This window comes from Amphimedon queenslandica, unplaced genomic scaffold (assembly GCF_000090795.2).
Source record: "Amphimedon queenslandica unplaced genomic scaffold, v1.1 AMPQUscaffold_13509, whole genome shotgun sequence".
Classification (NCBI taxonomy): Eukaryota; Metazoa; Porifera; class Demospongiae; order Haplosclerida; family Niphatidae; genus Amphimedon; species Amphimedon queenslandica.
The window spans coordinates 452,090-469,739 of record NW_003546255.1 but is presented as its reverse complement, the minus strand read 5'-3'; the positions used below and the strand labels follow the sequence as shown (position 1 = coordinate 469,739).

The following is a 17,650-nucleotide window of genomic DNA, read 5'->3' as shown; positions in this document are numbered from 1 at the left end:
TGTTGCCAGCAACATGTTGCCTAGTGTATGCCAGAAATAGAAAGGCCTTCATACATGAGGCAACTTGTTGCTAGCAACCAAGCAACATGTTGCCAAAAATAGGACATCTTTCTATTTCTGGCAACATGTTGCTTACAAGATCAAAGTAACCACAAATGTTGCCAGCAACATGTTGCCTAGTGTATGCCTGGCTTTAAGTCTTGGAGACAGCTGTCACAGTATTGTGTCACATTGCGTCACAAATATGTGACAGCTATAGCTGTCTCCATGGCATTGCACAAATTTGTGACCTGTCTTTTAAGGGTTAAAATCAAGCTGTGCTATGGGATTAACATGGCATGCATGATACTCTTGATGATATTCACAAATGGGACGAGCGTTTAGACAACTTAATGCTAATGTTATTGCTAATATCATTGAAGTAATGTTTTACTTTCAAGATGAAATGTTTACCTTTTAGTATCACATATTACCCATCAATACAGTTGGGCAATATACAAAACTTACCATGCGCATTCACTTTCAACATTCATTCAAGCCCTCTCTCTCTCTCTTTCTTTCTGTAATGGCTGCCAGGTTTGAAACAACTTCTCTTCTTGCTCCATCAGCAACAGCTCAAAATAACTCCCCAATCCAGAACTCTACTATACTAGTCCATTCAGTGGCCCTCTCCAGACCAGATGATGCCAGTAACACAACTTGCTGTGGTCACAACTATCGCATTCAGTGCATAAGATCCAAAGGAGCTATGGCTGTACTTTTATGGGGCCTGCTTCTCCATATGGCAATACCATTTGACACTTCTGTTCATCTCCTAAGACTCTCATTAAATTCACAAAATTCATCAGCAGTACAGGCATGGCTGCCTGGTGAAGCCCTGTACAGGATGCTCTTCATTCTCTATCCCTTTATGGGATGGTTGGCTGATGCTAAAATTGGTCGCTACAAGGCCATAGTGGGTAGCATAGTAAGTATATTCATTGCTTCAGTGTTGATGATCGTCGGCTATCTCATTCACATTTTTGCTGGCGATTCCCACGCCTTCGTCAGGGCCATAGTGACAATCCTCCTTGGTGTTGGTGTCTTATTCAATGTTGGTGGCTTCGCAAGTTTCGATGCTAATGTCATCCCGTTTTTAACGGACCAGGTACTAGGTGCTTCGGGAGAGTCACTGAGCGCACTCGTACACTGGTACTTCTGGGTTAGTGCTTTGGCTGAAATCGTGAATATTAGTTTGCACAGTATCTCAATTGACAATCAACATGTTACACTTGGTACACTAGTGGTCCATTGCATCTGTACATCAATTGTCCTCATAGCTTGTATTGGATTGAGAAAATGGCTTGATACCACACCACTGATAACTAACCCAATCAAACTGATTATCAAAGTCCTTCGTTATGCATGCAAAAACAAATACGCTCGAAATCGGAGTGCCCTGACTTACTGGGAGGAAGTTACCCCGTCTCGTATTGATCTGGGAAAAGAGAAATATGGTGGGCCATTTTCAGAGGAAGAAGTAGAAGATGTGAAAACTAGTCTTCGGTTACTGCCTCTCGTATTTCTGTCTGGTACCTATGGGTTGATGCTTGCTCCTATAACTTTCATAAAGGAGCTTCAACAACCAAACATTGATAACAAAGTAGGAAGCATAGCATTTGACCTGGTTGAAAACAATGGCATTCAAAATGCATTCTTTTTATTAATTTTCATTGCAGTCTTCCACTTTCTCGTCTATCCTATTTTATATAATTATATACCCAGCGTATTGAAATGGATTGGACTTGGCCTGTTCCTCTCAACCCTTTACTTGCTCTACACCACAATACTAGACCCAATAGCTACTGCTAAGACCAATAACACTGAGCTGTGCTTGCTACAAAACATTACATCAGAGGGGAGCCGCCTACAATTGGAGTACTACTGGGCACTACCTGCTGTTACAATAAATGGTCTTGCCCAGACATTTATTGTTCCTTTCGCTTTTGAATTTATAATAGCTCAAACCCCTGGTCCAATGAAAGGTCTAATGGTGGGACTTTGGTTTGCGTCCTACGGTATTATACAAACCATAAGCCTTTACATATACATACCATTTAAATACATTCCATTGATTTCAGTCTTTTCCTGTACCTTCTATTACTATGCGACTAAAACTCTCATTAGTTTTCTAACATTTGCTCTGTTCTTGGGGCTGGCTTACAAGTACAAGCTTCGTACCCGTAACGTTCCGATCAACTTTAACATTTTAGCCGAGAATCACTACAACAAGTACTTGAGTATCAATTCTGTGTCGGGTGATGGGGTCTCATATGACTCCTCCATGATTCGTGATGCCGACCGCAGTGACACTAGTTCGTCATGCTCTAGTTGTGATTAAAAAACTGTTATAATTAGATTTTATTGCTATTATTTTATAATTAGGGACTTGTTTATGCATGCACGGTATGCTTCTCCCATGAGAAACAAACTCATAATTGATATCAATTTTCAATTTCACTGCTAAGATAAACATTGAAAGTATATTTATGCATGCATCAGTAGACTCAGTGTATCAGTATAACAAAACAGCTATTTTTGTTGTTCATTGTGTATTTGAAGTGTTTAATAGAAAGACAATGGCAGCAAGAATTGATGATCTATTGCTCCATGACGAGTCGACTGAAAGGGATTACCTCCTTGATAGAAATGAAGAGGCTCTTAAATCAATGGACACAAAGTCTAAAGATGCCTCTAAGTCTTGTCTTACTTGCTGTGGAAACCCTTATCGTATTCAGTTTGTTATCAAATCAAAGGGGGCACTTATTGTCCTGATGTGGACCTTTTTGCTTCATTGTGTCATTCCAATTTCTATGTCTATTCACCTCCTGGGTTTATCCATCAATGCTTTGAGGAAGAAGGCTCATTTGCCCAAATACGTAAGCAGCATCATCTACACAACCCTGTTTGTTCTTTATCCAGTAATGGGCTGGGTAGCTGATGCAAGGATAGGAAGATATAGGGCTCTTAAGTATAGCATAATGTGTATTTTTGCTGCAGGACTTTGCATTGTCTTTGGTTACAGCTCTCACATAGTAACCTACCACGTGTCACATCCTTTCTCCTTTAAGCTAATTGCTGCTGTCCTCCTTGCCTTGGGCGTGCTATTGAACGTGTGTGGCTTTGCTTGCTTTGATGCAAATGTCATTCCTTTCCTTACGGATCAAATTTTAGGAGCATCTGGTGATAAGTTGAGTGCACTTATTCATTGGCATTTTTGGCTCAGTGCAATATGTGCTGGCATTAACAACATAGTCCAGATTTCATCTCTGGTAGTTAGTAGTCGCTATCTTACGTTTGGGACGCTACTGGTCCATTTGGTGTGTACAGTAATTGTTCTCATTAGCTGCTTCACTCTTAAAAAGTGGCTAGATGTCACGCCAAAGGTTACCAACCCCATCAAATTAATATTTAAAGTTATTGTCTATACAGTGAAAAATAAGCAACCAAGGAAACCTAGTGCTTTTGTTTTCTGTTCAAATAGAATTCATTCACGCATTGAGTATGGGAAGAAAATTTTTGGAGGGCCTTTCTCAGAAGAACAGGTGGAAGACGTGAAGACGACCTTGCGCCTGTTGCTATTCATATTCCTGTCAGTTGCATTCGGCTTGCAATCAAATCCGTTCAATTACTCAAAAAAATTGCTACAGCCGAATATAAAAATGACTAACTTCAACAGAATAGTACTATCAATCGCAGAAGACAGTGCCATCTATTATTCCATTTTCACAATAATTTTCCTGACAATGTATCACACAGTGCTGTTTCCATTGTTTCACAAATACATCCCTAGTGTATTGAAAAGGATTGGTTTTGGCCTAATGCTAACCGCTATAAGTTTATTATACTTATGCCTATTGGACCTTACAGCCCAAAGCACTAACAAATATAAACATGACATGTGCTTACTTGGAAATGGCAATTATACTGAAAGAAATGATGTTAATTTAGGTTTCTATTGGGGACTACCCGCTATCTTTCTGAGAGCCTTTGGAGAGGTCTTTGCTGCAACATTCTCTGTCGAGTTCTTAATAGCTCAAGCGCCCGAGCAGATGAAAGGAGTCATGGTAGGTCTGTGGTTCTTCTTTTATAGTGCAGTAAGGTTATTCTCCATTAACATTTACCTTGCATTTAAACCAATGTCACCAACTTCTTATCCCAGCTGCATATTCTATTATAACATGACTAAGGCAGTTCTCTGTTTCTTGTTTGTTTTTCTCTACGTTAGGTTTTCTTCTCGCTATCAGTTTCGTACTAGAAACATACCAGATGAGTATCGACAGCAAATTGAGGAATATTTTGATAAATATGGGACTGTGGATGGAAGCACGAATGTCAGCAGCTCATGCTCTGCCTCCGCATTTATTTATAACAATAATAATTAATAACAATGATGTTTCGACTAATTACAATTAAACTTTGAATTTTTAGTTTAAATTTTGCCAAACGATGCATTCATTTTGTAGAATAATAATTTCTGTGATTCATTATTAATCAATAATCATTAATAAACGCCTAGGGGGGCGGAAAACAAACCATAAAGATGGCAGACAAAGCTGAAAGGGAAGATTTGGATGACTTTCTCTCCCGAGTGAACCAAGTAGGTAAGTCTTTAATGTACCAAAGCAAAATTTTGCTTTCCATAGAAGGACTTGTTCGTGACATAGCTACATCAAGGGACCAGGACTCCATTACCAGTGCACTTCAAAATGCTGACGAGTATTTGACAAAAGACGGGAGAGCAAGAGGAGGAAGCACTTCTTCTTCTTCTTCTTCTGACAAGGATTCTAATGGAGTGGTTGGATTTAATAGGACAGTCATCAATCCAGGTGTAACTCCAAATCCACCTATAACTAATAGTTCTGTCTCTAATGGTACTTCGTCTTCCTCACCTCTTGCAAATCAATCTTTTAATTCGGAACATGAAGGTATATTGCAGTCATCCAGCATTTTGTTGACTTAAAGTGCTAAAGTAGTGTGAATCAGGAATTGTCTCTAACTTCCTGCAAGTAGTTTCTGCACATGGCCATCTTGGTAGCTTTTGTCTCAGTTTAAATTTATTACTATTAATGTAGAAATTTTGAGCCAATTCTGACTGTAGTTTTTCAAGTTATGGCCATTTTATTGAAATGTGCCATTTTTTGAAAATTGCCATGTACTATAGCCCATGGTTTTTTTCCGAAAAATGGCTCCAAAATTACTTTCAATTTTTATTATATTTTCTGATACATATTGATGCCCTTATGCTATGTAGAAAGTTTGAGCCAATTCCGACTTCAATTTTTTGAGTTATGGCCATTTTAAGAAAATGCCAAAATTTTGAAAATTACTCAAGGCTATAGCCCATGGTTTTTTCCAAAAATTGACTCTGAAATCACCCCCAATTTTTATTACATTTTCTGATACATATTGATGCCCTTATGGTATGTAGAAAGTTTGAGCTGATTCTGACTTCAATTTTTTGAGTTATGGCCATTTTAAGAAAATGCCAAAATTTTGAAAATTACCCAAGGCTATAGCCCATGGTTTTTTTCAAAAATCGACTCCGAAATCACCCCCAATTTTTATTACATTTTCTGATACATATTGATGTTCTTATGCTGTGTAGAAAGTTTGAGCTGATTCCGACTTCAATTTTTCAAGTTACAGCCATTTTAAGAAAATGTCAAAAATCCGAAAAATACCCAAGGCTATAGCCCATGGTTTTTTCCAAAAAATTACTCCGAAATCACCCCCAATTTTTATTAAATTTTTTGATACATATTGATGCCCTTATGCTGTGTAGAAAGTTTGAGCTGATTCCAACTTCAAATTTTAAATTTATAACTGTCCAAGTTAATTTTTCTACATATAATTCTTATATAATCTCTCTCTCTCTTTCCTTCTCTTGTAGCATTTTGTCGTGCACTAGAAGAGGATGCTCAAGAGAGAGCGGAGAGAAGAGAGAAGCGACTCCAGCTTGGCAAAGTGCTCAAGTGTCAAGGGAATGAAGCGTTTCGAGACGAACAGTACCAAAAGGCTTTGACGTGTTATAGTGACGCAATAGAGCAGCTCCCTGGTGACACTACCCTTTACACTAACAGAGCTTTAGTAAGCATATTTATACAGTTTTTTGTACAATCTATAAATACAAGTTAACTAGTTTCTAAGCTAGTGTAAGATATATTATTATTATTATTATTATTATTATTATTATTATTTATTATTATTGTTATTATTATTATTGCATATATAATATTTTTAAATATTTTATAATATTTCATACTTTACTTGTGCACATGCACATGTAAAGTATCTAAACTAGTATAGGTGTTGATATTATAATAATACATTTATTTATTTATTTATTTATTCATTTATTTATTTATTTATTCATTTGTTTATTTATTTATTCATTCATTTATTTATCTATTTATTTATTCATTTACTTATTTATTTATTTATTCATTTATTTATTTATTCATTTATTTATTTATTCATTTATTTATTTTATTCATTTATTTATTTATTGTTTTTTTTCTCAGGTTTATTTAAAATTAGAAAGATACGATGACGTCATAAAAGACTGCGATGCAGCTTTAAAAGTAAGTCAAGAAAAGTTGTATTACATTGATTATTTTTTGGTAGTTCAATGATAAGTGCCTTAAGGCTTATCTTTATAAAGGAAAGTCATTTGTTAACATTGGAAGAAATAATGAGGTCTTCATGAAGCGTATAAATTATATTAATGATATCTTCATTTTTCTTCAGGCGAGGGATTGCTTTCAGACAGCGTTATTAAAAGTTCCCGACAAAGAATCAATCATTAAAAGTATGTTAATGGGTGTGGTCCATCAACTAATTGATGATTTATTAGGCTATATAAAAAACATTGAAAACTGGGACTGTGACTTATAGCAGAGACAAAAAAAAGAAGTACTCACGAAAAAATATATAATATATAAAATGACTTCTTCCAGGTACTATGAACAAATACATTATTATTTTTACGACCAATACATTATACAAAGTTGTATGTTAAAAAATATCACCAACAAGATAGTCTCTAATATAATTATAATAGAACTTAAGAGTATACTTAATACAGTCTGTATGGTGTGTGTTAGTTGTTAGCTGCTCTAGCGTTGTTTCACTGCTTTAGAGTATGGTTTCGTCTTTGCATTTTGATCACCTCCTCCTCCTCCTCCTCCTCCTGTGGATAACCTTGTTTCAGGATGTTCCCAACTTGTTTTTCGGTTCCCGTGGCTATAAGGGGAAAAATTAAAATGTGCAATGAATAAAATTTGTATCTGTATAACTCTCAGTGTGTGGTATATTGTCCTTACTTAATGTAGTATTTCTCCCCGTCTGCTGTATATGCCACTTCCCAGCCTTCTGGCAACTCTACTGTTACAAAGTAAAAGTATAAACTGAATTTTGCTTTCTAATTAAATTAAGTATAATTTTAATTAAATATAAGTAAACTACTGTAGAGTGGGAAGTTTTAGTGCACAAAATTTTTGCGGATTTGTCTAAAAATCAATTTCATGGCTTTAATTTTTTATAATTTTTGGCCATCTTGAACTGTATTAAATTGATTTTCGCGAATTTTATTTTCATAAATTTTGAAAAAATGCAAAATCCACAAAAATTTTGGGCCGCAAAAATTTCCCACTATACGTTATTATTTTAAAAATTAATATAATGGTTACCTCCAGCACTTAGTATGCGTTTAACTGCCAGCATAGTTTCTTTGGCTTCTTGTGCTAGAGTGTTGGCGGATTTACGAGCATTTTTCGAAACGAAAGGAGGTGGGCGGGGATTCCCTGTGATGGGATCTCCCCTAGTAACAAAGTCGCCTCTTCCTTGTGGATGATACCTTAAGAAAATTAAAAAACGAAAATTCAATATTAGTAGAAACTAGTGTGCTATATAAACTTCTAAAAGTATTCAAGAATATTGTCTTACACTATTTGCTCTGTGTCAGAGTTAGCAAGTACTTCTTGGCATTTCTATATGGCAGAAGGCATAGTAACATAAAAAAAGGATGTGTTTTCTTACTTCCAAAAACTGGGAGAGCTGCTCTGTAGCTACTTGATATCTTCTAAGTGTGTCATTCTTTTTCCTCAACTCGCAATCCTGCGAGGCTATTTTCTTACAATTGTCACTAGTAGTCTACAAAAAAATGATTAAAATATAATATATATATGTATATATATATATTCTATAATTTGAATTTTAGATCCATTGATTGTAAATTGGTAATGTCCACTCATTAGTATGTACATGTTCATGAAGCCATGCAAGTTCTCCCTAAAATAAATCAACTTACCAGTTTCTCAATCTTCTGTTTAAAATAAAGAGTAGACATTGAAATAAATTTATAAATAATTTTACAAATTCACTTACTGTTTTTTGCTCTCTCACTTTCTTTGCCAGACTCTCTATTTCTTTCTCCTTATCTGACAACCGGTCCTAGAGATATAATCCATAAGTCATTATGCTTCATAATTACATTAATTAATTTACTCTAAGTGTCTCTCTCTCCTCATTCCATCTAGCATTGGCTGCCATTGCTCTCTCTTTCTCAATTGTCTCTTGTTTCAGTTTTGCCTGTTAAAAGAATCATTTTTATTACTTTTTATTGCACTCCATCTACTGACATACTTTGAGATGCTCAACTTCTTTCATAGCACTGTCTCTCTTTGCTATAGCTAATCGCAACTGCTCAACAACTTGGCTGTCTGTTTATAGAAAGAGTATTAGCTATACTTTATCACATTATAATCTCTCCAATAGCTGACCTTGGTGAGCCAATGGTTTATAGGCAATGTTTTGAACCATTGGAACAGCTCCTGCATCTTCTTTGGGATCTTCACGGGATATAATCTACCAAACAATCATATAAGAATATAATAGCAATGTCCTACAGTTGTTTGAAAGTTTGGCTGTGGTTTTGGAGCAAATTCTGGCACTGGTATTTTCTTTTGAAGTGCCTCGACAAGTTTAACCCGATCCAATTCGATAGCCGGTAACAGGCGTTGAACAACTTTAACAAATTCATCATAAACAACCTTGAAAAATGATAATAATACAATTAGACTAAGCATGCTAGTGTTTATGTACCTTGCCATCTGAATCAACATTAAGAGAGTCCCTAATCTTTTCCTCTTGCTCTGATGTAATTCCTTTTTCCTCAATATAATTCAATGCCTGTAATTATATTGCATCGAGAGTTGAATAATAAGTGTGCTCTAGGGCACTATAGGATTATTACCAGTATCAGTTTACTGAAGGCAAACTTATTCCGAGGATCAACTGAGAGTCTTTTGTAATCAGGCCCAGAAAGTTGTCCGCGTTTCTTTGTCCCTTTGTCATCAGTTTCTTCGCCCCTTGACTTAGCTAACTCGGTTATTTCTTGTGGTGATATTCTCTTGTTCTCAATCTTAGGGCCTGAAGCTAAAAATGGAAGTGTAATTGAAGTGACTTTTTGTAATCTTAATTTTACCATTTCTTTTTATATATGTGGCTGGAGCATCAGAAGGTAAGCTAAACATTGCCCTAGTGGGTGTCCCCTCGGGTGATGGAATATATCTCTCAGTCCACAAAGCAGGTTGTACGTTACTAACAGTTACAGCAGGTACATCAGTATGAACTGTTGCTGTTGGAATACTAGTAGAGCCTGCAGCTTCTTTCTCATCTTGAAGTGGTCTCCTACAGAATAAGCACAGTATAGTCTAGTATTGGTGTATCAGAAAATGTAATATAAATTGGGGCCAAGCACGGGCCTTTGCTTTGGCTTCTTATAATGTTTAGCTCAAGCTCTTCATACCTTCTTGCTGCAATTGCTGCCACCTCACTGCCAGCCATTGAGAGATTGATTTCAGCTTGTCTTGGCTCATATGCGGATAATACTGTATTGTTATTAGCATCATCATCTGGTGGTGGTGAGCTTGGTAGAGGAGGAGGTGGGCCTGAAACATCAGAAATGGCAGAGAGTGGCCTATTTCTTGATGAAAGCTGCATTGGATCTACGCTGGTCCTCTGTAAAAGATTAAATATCATCAGTTGTTACACCATACTGTTTCATTTCTTTTCATTTGCTGACCTGCTCTTCTTCACTGCTTGAATCACTAGTATAAGAGACTGGAGTGAGGGACCCATTCTCCTCATCTCCTCCAGTTTCTGGGTCAGTCCTATTATCCTCATAGTCTGCATCTGCAAAATGCATGCATTATATGACAATAAGATGCTTCCTTATAACATTAATGATACCTGATTGTGCCTTGTTTGGAACTGAGAGCCTTTGATATTCAGTTTGTGCAATCTCATCACGGGCTATAAGTAAACTTATTGTGTCAGTAGCAGCACAAGATCTTAATATTTCAACAGCTCTGGGAAAGAGATCGTACTGACAACTTTTAGCATTAAAATCTACATACCTTTCATTTGATATATCAACCAAACTCTCATCATTTGCCTGCAGCAACTGGTCTCCAATTTTTAATTTACCTATATATAGTAACATTTGGATTATAGGTCTGCAGTTGCTGAATGCTATACCATTCTCATGTGCCAGACGACCAGTCAAAATATCCTTAATGTAAATGCCAGAGCCTTCTTCTGGCTTGTTAGGGTTGTGTCCACCAACTATAGTTATACCAAGTCCTTTTTTCGTTCCTGTAAGCTTTATTTCAAGTGCGTTCCTGTTGCTTGTAGTATCTGCCATGTTTGAAACGCCCACTTGTTTTGCAGCAAACTGAGCCCCACCCAATGAGGGTGGGGCTACCCGGCCTGAAAAATATAATGGACTCTTGATAATCAATGAAATCTGATAGAGCAGATTACAGATATTCTTAATTTCTTATGAATGAACAATGGAAGAAGAGGTCACAGAAAAGCTTCATGCTGTCGAAAATGATGGTGGACCGGATGCTTACAAAAGCTGGGCAAAAGACTATGATGAACAAATGATAAAAATAGGATTGCAAAGTCCTCAAAGTATAATCAGTAAATGGATGGAGCAATACAGCCCTGAGTCCCTCCAGACTCAAGCAGCTAGTGGAAGGAAGCATAGGATACTGGATGCAGGCTGTGGTACTGGGCTGGTAGGTGAATACATGGGGACTGTATTTCCAATGGATAATGTTGAGCTCTATGGTGGTGACATCACTCCTGAGATGATAGAGCAAGCGAAAATGAAGAAAAATACAGGCTACATGGATTTTAAAATCATCAATTTGAAGAAAGAGCTTCCATATGAAGAAGAATTCTTTGATAGTGTCATTACTTGTGGTGTATTCCTTGTAGGTCACTGTGGCCCAGATTGTCTTCCCAACATATTCAGAGTATTGAAGAAGGGTGGCCTTCTTGTTACTAGTTCTCGTAAAGCGTTTTATGAAGAGACAAAAGAGGGTTGGGATAAGCACATAAAGGAATGTAATTGCACTCTACTGGAAGTGTGTGACATACCTTATCACACGTTGGCAAAAGGAATAAGTCTTGTTATCAAGAAAAATTAGTTTTATCTAATGACTTATTTTTTGGTATTGAATTTTATAATTCATTCTATGTTTTACTATAGTACTACTAATCAATATTATCTATAAATCAATCTATAGCTATAAGTGCATTGAGCCACACCCTTATAAGGCAGGGCTAAAATTTTAATTAGGTCATGCATGCTGTGTGCATGCTAAACATGTGCAGAAACAAAGGTCGCTGCTTCTTTTGTTGGGAAATTATTTTATGAATACTCTTGGCCATATTCTACTCAGCACTGGGCGCACGCCGCTTCTTATCACACCATAGGATCTTTAGTATAAGGCTAGCAAGCTTGGTGCTATTGACTCAGTCACTCAGTGATTTGAACAAGATGTCTGCAGCAGCTACACTCACCTTTGAAGAGGTCAAGACCAGAATCCGTGCAACTGAAAAAGATGGTGGACCTACTACCTACCGTGACCTTGCACCAGGTTACGAAGCAGTGTTTGAGCAAGTAGAATGGGCTGCACCGCAGAGCATTGTTACTAAATGGATGGAGCATTACAGCCCTGAGTCCCTCCAGGCTCAAGCAGCTAGTGGAAGGAAGCATAGGATTCTGGATGCAGGCTGTGGTACTGGGCTAGTAGGTGAATACATGAGCACTGTAGTACAAATGGATAATGTTGAGCTCTATGGTGGTGACATCACTCCTGAGATGATAGAGCAAGCGAAAATGAAGAAAAACGCAGGCTACATGGATTTTAAAATCATCAATTTGAAGAAAGAGCTTCCATACGAAGAAGAGTATTTCGACAGCATCGTAAGCTCCGGAGTATTTTACGTTGCCCACTGCGGTCCAGATTGCCTTCCCAACATATTCAGGGTACTGAAGAAGGGTGGTATCCTTGTTACCACTTCTCGTAAAGCATTCTACGAAGAGACAAAAGAGGGTTGGGATAAGTACATAAGAGAATCTAATTGCACACTGCTGGAAGCAGTTGACATACCTTATCATACATTGGCAAAAGGAATAAGTCTTGTTATCAAGAAAAATTAGACTGGTTTTTATGCTTATTTATTTTGCTATATATATAGTTATAATACTTAATTCTGCATTGTGGCTTATTTATAAGACCTTTTGACTTTGGCTTATTATAAGATCTAGTTTTGATTTTGGCTTATTTATAAGATCTTTTGATTTTGGCTTATTTGTAAGACCTTTTGTTTTGATATTTATAAGTTTTTTGTGTGAAAACGACTATATCTAATTCAATGCTTTTTGCAAGTTATTGTTCAATTCAATCAGTGTTCTCACGCCTTTTCCTGTCATGCCCGCATGCAAGACATGCAGCCACAGCCAATTAAGAACTATAAGCGGATCAGGCTCTTGAAAAATGTCTGCTACTGAACAGGCAATTCGTGCAAGTGAAAAGGACGGTGGACCTAGTACCTACAGTAGCTTTGCAAAAGATTATGACGAACATTTAGAAAAAATAGAATGGGCTGCTCCCCAGAGTATTGTTACCAAATGGATGGAGCATTACAGCCCTGAGTCCCTCCAGACTCAAGCAACGGCCAGTGGAAGGAAGCATAGGGTACTGGATGCAGGTTGTGGTACTGGACTAGTAGGTGAATACATGGGGACTGTATTTCCTATGGATAATGTTGAGCTCTATGGTGGTGACATCACTCCTGAGATGCTGGAGGAAGTGAAAGCGAAAAAAGGCAACGCTGGCTATGCTGATCTTCAAGTGATCAATTTGAAGAAAGAACTTCCATATGAAGAAGAGTTCTTTGATAGTATCGTAAGCTCTGGAGTATTCTATGTTGGTCATTGTGGTCCAGATTGTCTTCCCAACATATTCAGGGTATTGAAGAAGGGTGGGCTTCTCATTACCACTTCTCGTAAAGTTTTTTATGAAGAGACAAAAGAGGGTTGGGATAAGCACATAAAGGAGTGTAATTGCACTCTACTGGAAGTGTGTGACATACCTTATCACACGTTGGCAAAAGGAATAAGTCTTGTTATCAAGAAAAATTAGACTAGTGTTTTGTATTTATTATTATTATTATTATCTATTATAATTTGGTTTATTTTGGTTAGGCTTTAGGCTTATTGTTCTTTTGTTGTTTGTAACAATGCTCATACTCATGACACAAAATGTGTGAATTATTTGAGCCACACCCTTTTTGCAGGAGTGGCTGCTGGCTGGAAGTTTAAAGTGGAAAATCATGTCTTCAGACAGGGAAGAAGCTGTACAGTCCATTCGTGCAACTGAGAAAGGTGATGGATCGAGCGATGCTTATCGTGGCTGGGCCAAGACCTATGATGAACAGTTGGAGAAGATGGAATGGGCTGCTCCCAAGAGTATTGTTACCAAATGGATGGAGCATTACAGCCCTGAGTCCCTCCAGGCTCAAGCAGCTAGTGGAAGGAAGCATAGGATACTGGATGCAGGCTGTGGTACTGGGCTAGTAGGTGAATACATGGGGACTGTATTTCCAATGGATAATGTTGAGCTCTATGGTGGTGACATCACTCCTGAGATGCTGGAGGAAGTGAAAGCGAAAAAAGGCAACGCTGGCTATGTTGATCTTCAAGTGATCGACTTAAAGAAAGAGCTTCCATATGAAGAAGAGTTCTTTGATAGTGTCATTACTTGTGGTGTATTCCTTGTAGGTCACTGTGGCCCGGATTGTCTTCCCAACATATTCAGGGTACTGAAGAAAGGTGGCCTTCTCATTACCACTTCTCGTAAAACGTTTTATGAAGAGGCGAAAGACGATTGGGATAAATATATGAAGGAATCTAATTGCACGCTGCTCGAATCATGTGACATACCTTATCACACTTTGGAAAAAGGAATAAGTCTTGTTATCAAGAAAAACAATTAGACTAACTGAAGTTCTGTGTTAGATAATGATAGATACCGTTAGAATTTTATTTATAAATTTAAAAGTTTATTGTTGCACAAGTCTTTTAATGAGTACCTTAGTGCATGAAGATAGCATGAGCTCTGTGACCTCAAGCAATCATGAGTTTACTTTTCTCAGTTTCTTTTGTCATTAATTACTACAACAGGTGACCTTTTTCCCCACGTGTACTGACAATAGTCATTGTGACCCTTGACTTAATTAAACTTGACTTCTGTCTAAGTTTTTTGTTAGGTTTGCTGTTGGTTGTCTGAATTAGTCTAACAAGTATCTACAAGGAAATAATGGCATTGGTAGAAGAAGCTATGGAGCTCGTCCGAGCCGTGAGGAAAGATGGAGGCCCTGATAGTTACAACAAATGGGCTTCAAAATACGACGAGCTGATAGGAACAAAACTGAATTATATTGGATTCAACAGCGTCCTTTCAAAATGGAGCCAATATTGCAGTCAGGACATACCAGAAGGAAGGCGCCCTAGGATACTTGATGCCGGCTGTGGTACGGGCTTGCTTGGGCAGCAAGTAAACACTGTCGTCTCCCTAGATAATGTCGAGCTTTATGGAGGCGACTATAGCCCAGGGATGCTTGAAGAAGCGAAGCAAAAGGGGATATATCAAGACTTGAAAGTCATCGACTTGAAGGCCGAGCTACCTTATGAAGAGGGTTTCTTCGACAGCATCGTAAGCTCTGGAGTATTTTCAAAGTCTCACTGTGGGCCAAGCTGTCTACCTAATTTAATCCGTGTTCTCAAGAAAGGTGGCTATTTTATAACGACAGTCAAGAAAGACCTTTACACCTTGACCGAGAAGGAATGGGAAAAGGTTATAGATGAATGCAATTGCAAGTTAATCGAGATGCCTGACATGCCGTACCACAATGAAAGCTCTGCACTTGTATTTGTCATTAAGAAGAACTGAAGAGAGAGAGAGGGGGCAAGAATCATTAATACCTGTAATGTAAATTCTTGTATAATATATATTCATATCTATTTAGTATTTAGTATTTATATTATAGTTTCAAGGATAAAAATGTCTTTTGGCATTAAGTTCAGTTGTAGTTAAATATTGCCCACAAAAATGGGAGAACTTGAATGTACTTGCAATTGTGAATATGCCTCTGACTCTTAAAAGTGATTATCTGATGATGAATATTGAGCTAAGCCTTGATCTTGATATTGGTTCTGATCTGAAACAACAAAGAAGAAAATTTTTAAAAATTATAAATCCTACAACAAATTTTCTGCAAAAACAGACAGTACACAGAAAGTTGGAGCTATAGTTAATTGGTACAATTTTACAGACAGACATTTTTAGCTCAAACTTTCCAAGTGGTGTCTTAAATTTAGTAGCAATACCTTGAGAAACAACTTGCGACTGAGCAATAGAGGAAGAGAGAGGAGGAGGTAGAGGAGCTACGTTGAAGAACTGAGACGTGGTAACAGGAATGGAGTCAATTGGGTTTGAAGATAACAAATTATTAATGTCAGCGGCGGAGTGCTCGTGTGAAGAATAGTGCAAGACTTCTAAATAATTAATGATTAATAATAGACGACAGAAAAAAGAGAGGGGGAAAGGATGATCTGGCTATACCTGGTTGAACTAGCAATTCATCATTTGAATGACTAGAAGGTACTAGTATGGAAGAATCTGTGGACGGGATCAACTGAGGTAGAGAAGTTAGAGGAGCAGGTAGAACTTGTGCATCCTACCATAATGAAGAGGGAAAGAAAGAGGAAAGCAAAGAGATTTTAAGTATACAAGTTACAAAATCAGAGAGAGAGAGAGATGTGAATAAGAGAAGAGGATTGAATTAATGCTGCGATGCTTACCCAAAACTCTTCAAGGTTAGATAATAAATTGGATCTTACCTGCTGCTGTTCTTGCTGTATATTGTCTGATGGTATCAGAGCAGGTGGTGGTGGTGGTGTATCATGAGTAGAAGACACTGGGACACTAGTGAGAGGAGGAGGATGAGAAAGAGGAGCAGAAGCAGATGAAGGAGGAGGAGGAGGAAGTGGATTTGGTTCCTCTTGAGTCGTTTGTTGCCCAGTTTGAGTCAATTGCTGAATCACTTGTAACTACAATAAGAAAGAAAGAAAGAATGTTTATACTTATATATTTAATACTTCTCCTCCTAACAGTAATGATGAATGGCTCACCTGTTGCAATACCTGTGAAGTGGCCGAACTAACTCCTTCACTTTCATTGTCCTCGTCTCTATTGTCCTGTTCCAGCTGCTGCGACATTAGCTGCAAGTAAGTTTGTAGTACGTCAGGATTGAGAGAAAGAGCAGATGATTGAGGCTCTGTCACGTTAGATAAAGAATCCTACATATAGACAAAGAATATACCAACATTTCCCAGAGGATCTTGGCATAGTCCTCAGCTTCTTGTCAGTAATTTTTTAAAGTTACTTCAAGATCAGGTAAAAGTTCCTGTACTGTATAGTACACAGTCTCGGGCCAAATTTTGACAAATTGAAAAGGAGACAATTCTCCATTTTTATAATATTAATATTTTCTAATACATATACATGTTCTAATGCTGTGTAGAAATTTTCAGCTAATTGGAATCAAAATTAGAATTTTTATAAATTTTTAACATGGTTTGTGAAAACCCAGGGGTATACCAATAATATCCTAATAGTATACTAACAGTACAATAATAATATTAAACTTGCTTTGTGGTGTGATCTTGAACGCGAGTGTACATGTATTTCTTCTCTAGGTACAATGTCAATCAGAAAATCAAACATGTCATTCTTAGCTATAGCCATTGCTATGTCACTACGCTAATAAAAGAAAGAAGAGAGAGAGAGAGAAAGATCATATAGTAGCCTTCATGATACTAATTTTTCTACCTGTATAGTCCTTCTTTTCGTCTCCTCAGTGTATATCCACGCCCTCAGGGTTAGCTCCGATACAAAAAGCTCAATGGCTTTCGAAAATATTATCGGGACTTCGCCACTTATCATCTACAAAGCAGGCGCATTATTTTATAAATAAGAGCAACTCTCTATAATGTACATATACCTGTACATCTTCATCCATTCTCATTATCTTCTTTATTCTTGCCAAAGGATACTCCGGATACTTCCAATTTTCCTATATGTATTACATGAATACATGTACATACGTGCATTATAAGATGACGCAAAAATTGCATCTTTTAAAAAATGAACAATAATATGTACATGTAAAATCAAGAGTAGATAAT

At 37.3% G+C, this 17,650-nt stretch overlaps 10 protein-coding genes across 11 annotated transcripts in view; 8 read left to right on the top strand and 2 right to left on the bottom strand.

Moving 5' to 3' along the window:
- Nucleotides 1–565: 565 nt before the first annotated feature.
- Nucleotides 566–2,380, top strand: LOC105316511 (solute carrier family 15 member 4-like). Its single transcript, XM_011411447.1, has one exon. It carries the CDS (start codon nt 566–568, stop codon nt 2,378–2,380), a length of 1,815 nt encoding a protein of 604 aa, XP_011409749.1.
- Nucleotides 2,381–2,528: 148 nt separating this feature from the next.
- On the top strand, nt 2,529–4,323 carry LOC105316510 (solute carrier family 15 member 4-like). The gene is made up of 2 exons (XM_020007594.1): nt 2,529–4,106; nt 4,268–4,323. Exons 1-2 carry the CDS (start codon nt 2,529–2,531, stop codon nt 4,295–4,297), a joined length of 1,608 nt encoding a protein of 535 aa, XP_019863153.1. The 3' UTR covers nt 4,298–4,323.
- A 214-nt stretch (nt 4,324–4,537) lies between these two features.
- Nucleotides 4,538–6,942, top strand: LOC105316509 (tetratricopeptide repeat protein 12-like). The gene is made up of 7 exons (XM_020007609.1): nt 4,538–4,643; nt 4,686–4,967; nt 5,933–6,129; nt 6,564–6,623; nt 6,667–6,738; nt 6,790–6,850; nt 6,896–6,942. Exons 1-7 carry the CDS (start codon nt 4,583–4,585, stop codon nt 6,934–6,936), a joined length of 774 nt encoding a protein of 257 aa, XP_019863168.1. The 5' UTR covers nt 4,538–4,582; the 3' UTR covers nt 6,937–6,942.
- Nucleotides 6,943–7,035: 93 nt separating this feature from the next.
- On the bottom strand, nt 7,036–10,768 carry LOC109592007 (syntaxin-binding protein 4-like). 2 transcript variants are annotated; one of them, XM_020007585.1, is made up of 19 exons: nt 10,582–10,768; nt 10,461–10,530; nt 10,294–10,412; nt 10,127–10,236; nt 9,851–10,062; nt 9,527–9,732; nt 9,296–9,477; nt 9,145–9,231; nt 8,949–9,092; nt 8,823–8,907; nt 8,686–8,762; nt 8,548–8,631; nt 8,428–8,493; nt 8,351–8,365; nt 8,080–8,193; nt 7,987–8,030; nt 7,731–7,897; nt 7,365–7,425; nt 7,036–7,284 (listed from the first exon to the last, which is right to left on the bottom strand). In XM_020007585.1, the coding sequence occupies exons 1-19, from the start codon at nt 10,745–10,747 to the stop codon at nt 7,158–7,160; spliced, it is 2,136 nt and encodes a 711-aa protein (XP_019863144.1). In that variant the 5' UTR covers nt 10,748–10,768; the 3' UTR covers nt 7,036–7,157. The 2 variants fall into 2 exon arrangements, with proteins under 2 accessions (XP_019863144.1, XP_019863147.1); XM_020007588.1 differs by having other exon boundaries at nt 7,365–7,422.
- Nucleotides 10,769–10,895: 127 nt separating this feature from the next.
- LOC109591182 (Williams-Beuren syndrome chromosomal region 27 protein-like) lies at nt 10,896–11,540 on the top strand. Its single transcript, XM_020006967.1, has one exon. It carries the CDS (start codon nt 10,896–10,898, stop codon nt 11,538–11,540), a length of 645 nt encoding a protein of 214 aa, XP_019862526.1.
- Nucleotides 11,541–11,893: 353 nt separating this feature from the next.
- Nucleotides 11,894–12,559, top strand: LOC105316508 (Williams-Beuren syndrome chromosomal region 27 protein-like). Its single transcript, XM_011411444.1, has one exon. It carries the CDS (start codon nt 11,894–11,896, stop codon nt 12,557–12,559), a length of 666 nt encoding a protein of 221 aa, XP_011409746.1.
- A 337-nt stretch (nt 12,560–12,896) lies between these two features.
- LOC105316507 (malonyl-[acyl-carrier protein] O-methyltransferase 2-like) lies at nt 12,897–13,544 on the top strand. Its single transcript, XM_011411443.1, has one exon. It carries the CDS (start codon nt 12,897–12,899, stop codon nt 13,542–13,544), a length of 648 nt encoding a protein of 215 aa, XP_011409745.1.
- Nucleotides 13,545–13,689: 145 nt separating this feature from the next.
- Nucleotides 13,690–14,497, top strand: LOC105316506 (Williams-Beuren syndrome chromosomal region 27 protein-like). The gene has a single exon (XM_011411442.2). It carries the CDS (start codon nt 13,735–13,737, stop codon nt 14,395–14,397), a length of 663 nt encoding a protein of 220 aa, XP_011409744.1. The 5' UTR covers nt 13,690–13,734; the 3' UTR covers nt 14,398–14,497.
- An 89-nt stretch (nt 14,498–14,586) lies between these two features.
- On the top strand, nt 14,587–15,486 carry LOC105316505 (Williams-Beuren syndrome chromosomal region 27 protein-like). The gene has a single exon (XM_011411441.2). The coding sequence runs from the start codon at nt 14,721–14,723 to the stop codon at nt 15,351–15,353; it is 633 nt and encodes a 210-aa protein (XP_011409743.1). The 5' UTR covers nt 14,587–14,720; the 3' UTR covers nt 15,354–15,486.
- The window catches only part of LOC100641075 (nuclear transcription factor Y subunit gamma-like), a 2,817-nt gene continuing 560 nt past the window's right edge, over nt 15,394–17,650 (bottom strand). Inside the window, exons 3-10 of the mRNA XM_020007602.1 lie at nt 17,467–17,538; nt 17,295–17,408; nt 17,115–17,225; nt 16,595–16,762; nt 16,304–16,513; nt 16,026–16,140; nt 15,791–15,958; nt 15,394–15,621 (exon numbers count right to left, since the gene is read on the bottom strand). Coding sequence (XP_019863161.1) covers nt 15,560–15,621; nt 15,791–15,958; nt 16,026–16,140; nt 16,304–16,513; nt 16,595–16,762; nt 17,115–17,225; nt 17,295–17,408; nt 17,467–17,538 — 1,020 coding nt within the window. The 3' untranslated portion in view covers nt 15,394–15,559. The remainder of the gene's footprint in view (nt 15,622–15,790; nt 15,959–16,025; nt 16,141–16,303; nt 16,514–16,594; nt 16,763–17,114; nt 17,226–17,294; nt 17,409–17,466; nt 17,539–17,650) is intronic.

What these genes read in the sequence shown, in the direction of transcription:
- LOC105316506 (XM_011411442.2), top strand. Translation starts at nt 13,735, where the DNA reads ATGTCTTCAGACAGGGAAGAAGCTGTACAGTCCATTCGTGCAACTGAG.
- LOC105316508 (XM_011411444.1), top strand. Translation starts at nt 11,894, where the DNA reads ATGTCTGCAGCAGCTACACTCACCTTTGAAGAGGTCAAGACCAGAATC.
- LOC105316511 (XM_011411447.1), top strand. Translation starts at nt 566, where the DNA reads ATGGCTGCCAGGTTTGAAACAACTTCTCTTCTTGCTCCATCAGCAACA.
- LOC105316509 (XM_020007609.1), top strand. Translation starts at nt 4,583, where the DNA reads ATGGCAGACAAAGCTGAAAGGGAAGATTTGGATGACTTTCTCTCCCGA. An exon ending in TTTTAATTCGGAACATGAAG is followed by an intron (nt 4,968 to 5,932) that starts GTATATTGCAGT and finishes CTTCTCTTGTAG; the next exon opens with CATTTTGTCGTGCACTAGAA. An exon ending in ACTGCGATGCAGCTTTAAAA is followed by an intron (nt 6,624 to 6,666) that starts GTAAGTCAAGAA and finishes ATTTTTTGGTAG; the next exon opens with TTCAATGATAAGTGCCTTAA.
- LOC105316505 (XM_011411441.2), top strand. Translation starts at nt 14,721, where the DNA reads ATGGCATTGGTAGAAGAAGCTATGGAGCTCGTCCGAGCCGTGAGGAAA.
- LOC105316507 (XM_011411443.1), top strand. Translation starts at nt 12,897, where the DNA reads ATGTCTGCTACTGAACAGGCAATTCGTGCAAGTGAAAAGGACGGTGGA.
- LOC109591182 (XM_020006967.1), top strand. Translation starts at nt 10,896, where the DNA reads ATGGAAGAAGAGGTCACAGAAAAGCTTCATGCTGTCGAAAATGATGGT.
- LOC105316510 (XM_020007594.1), top strand. Translation starts at nt 2,529, where the DNA reads ATGCATGCATCAGTAGACTCAGTGTATCAGTATAACAAAACAGCTATT. An exon ending in AGCAGATGAAAGGAGTCATG is followed by an intron (nt 4,107 to 4,267) that starts GTAGGTCTGTGG and finishes TCTCTACGTTAG; the next exon opens with GTTTTCTTCTCGCTATCAGT.
- LOC109592007 (XM_020007585.1), bottom strand. Translation starts at nt 10,747, where the DNA reads ATGGCAGATACTACAAGCAACAGGAACGCACTTGAAATAAAGCTTACA. An exon ending in CAAGCAGTGAAGAAGAGCAG is followed by an intron (nt 10,063 to 10,126) that starts GTCAGCAAATGA and finishes AATCTTTTACAG; the next exon opens with AGGACCAGCGTAGATCCAAT. An exon ending in CACATATATAAAAAGAAATG is followed by an intron (nt 9,478 to 9,526) that starts GTAAAATTAAGA and finishes TTCCATTTTTAG; the next exon opens with CTTCAGGCCCTAAGATTGAG.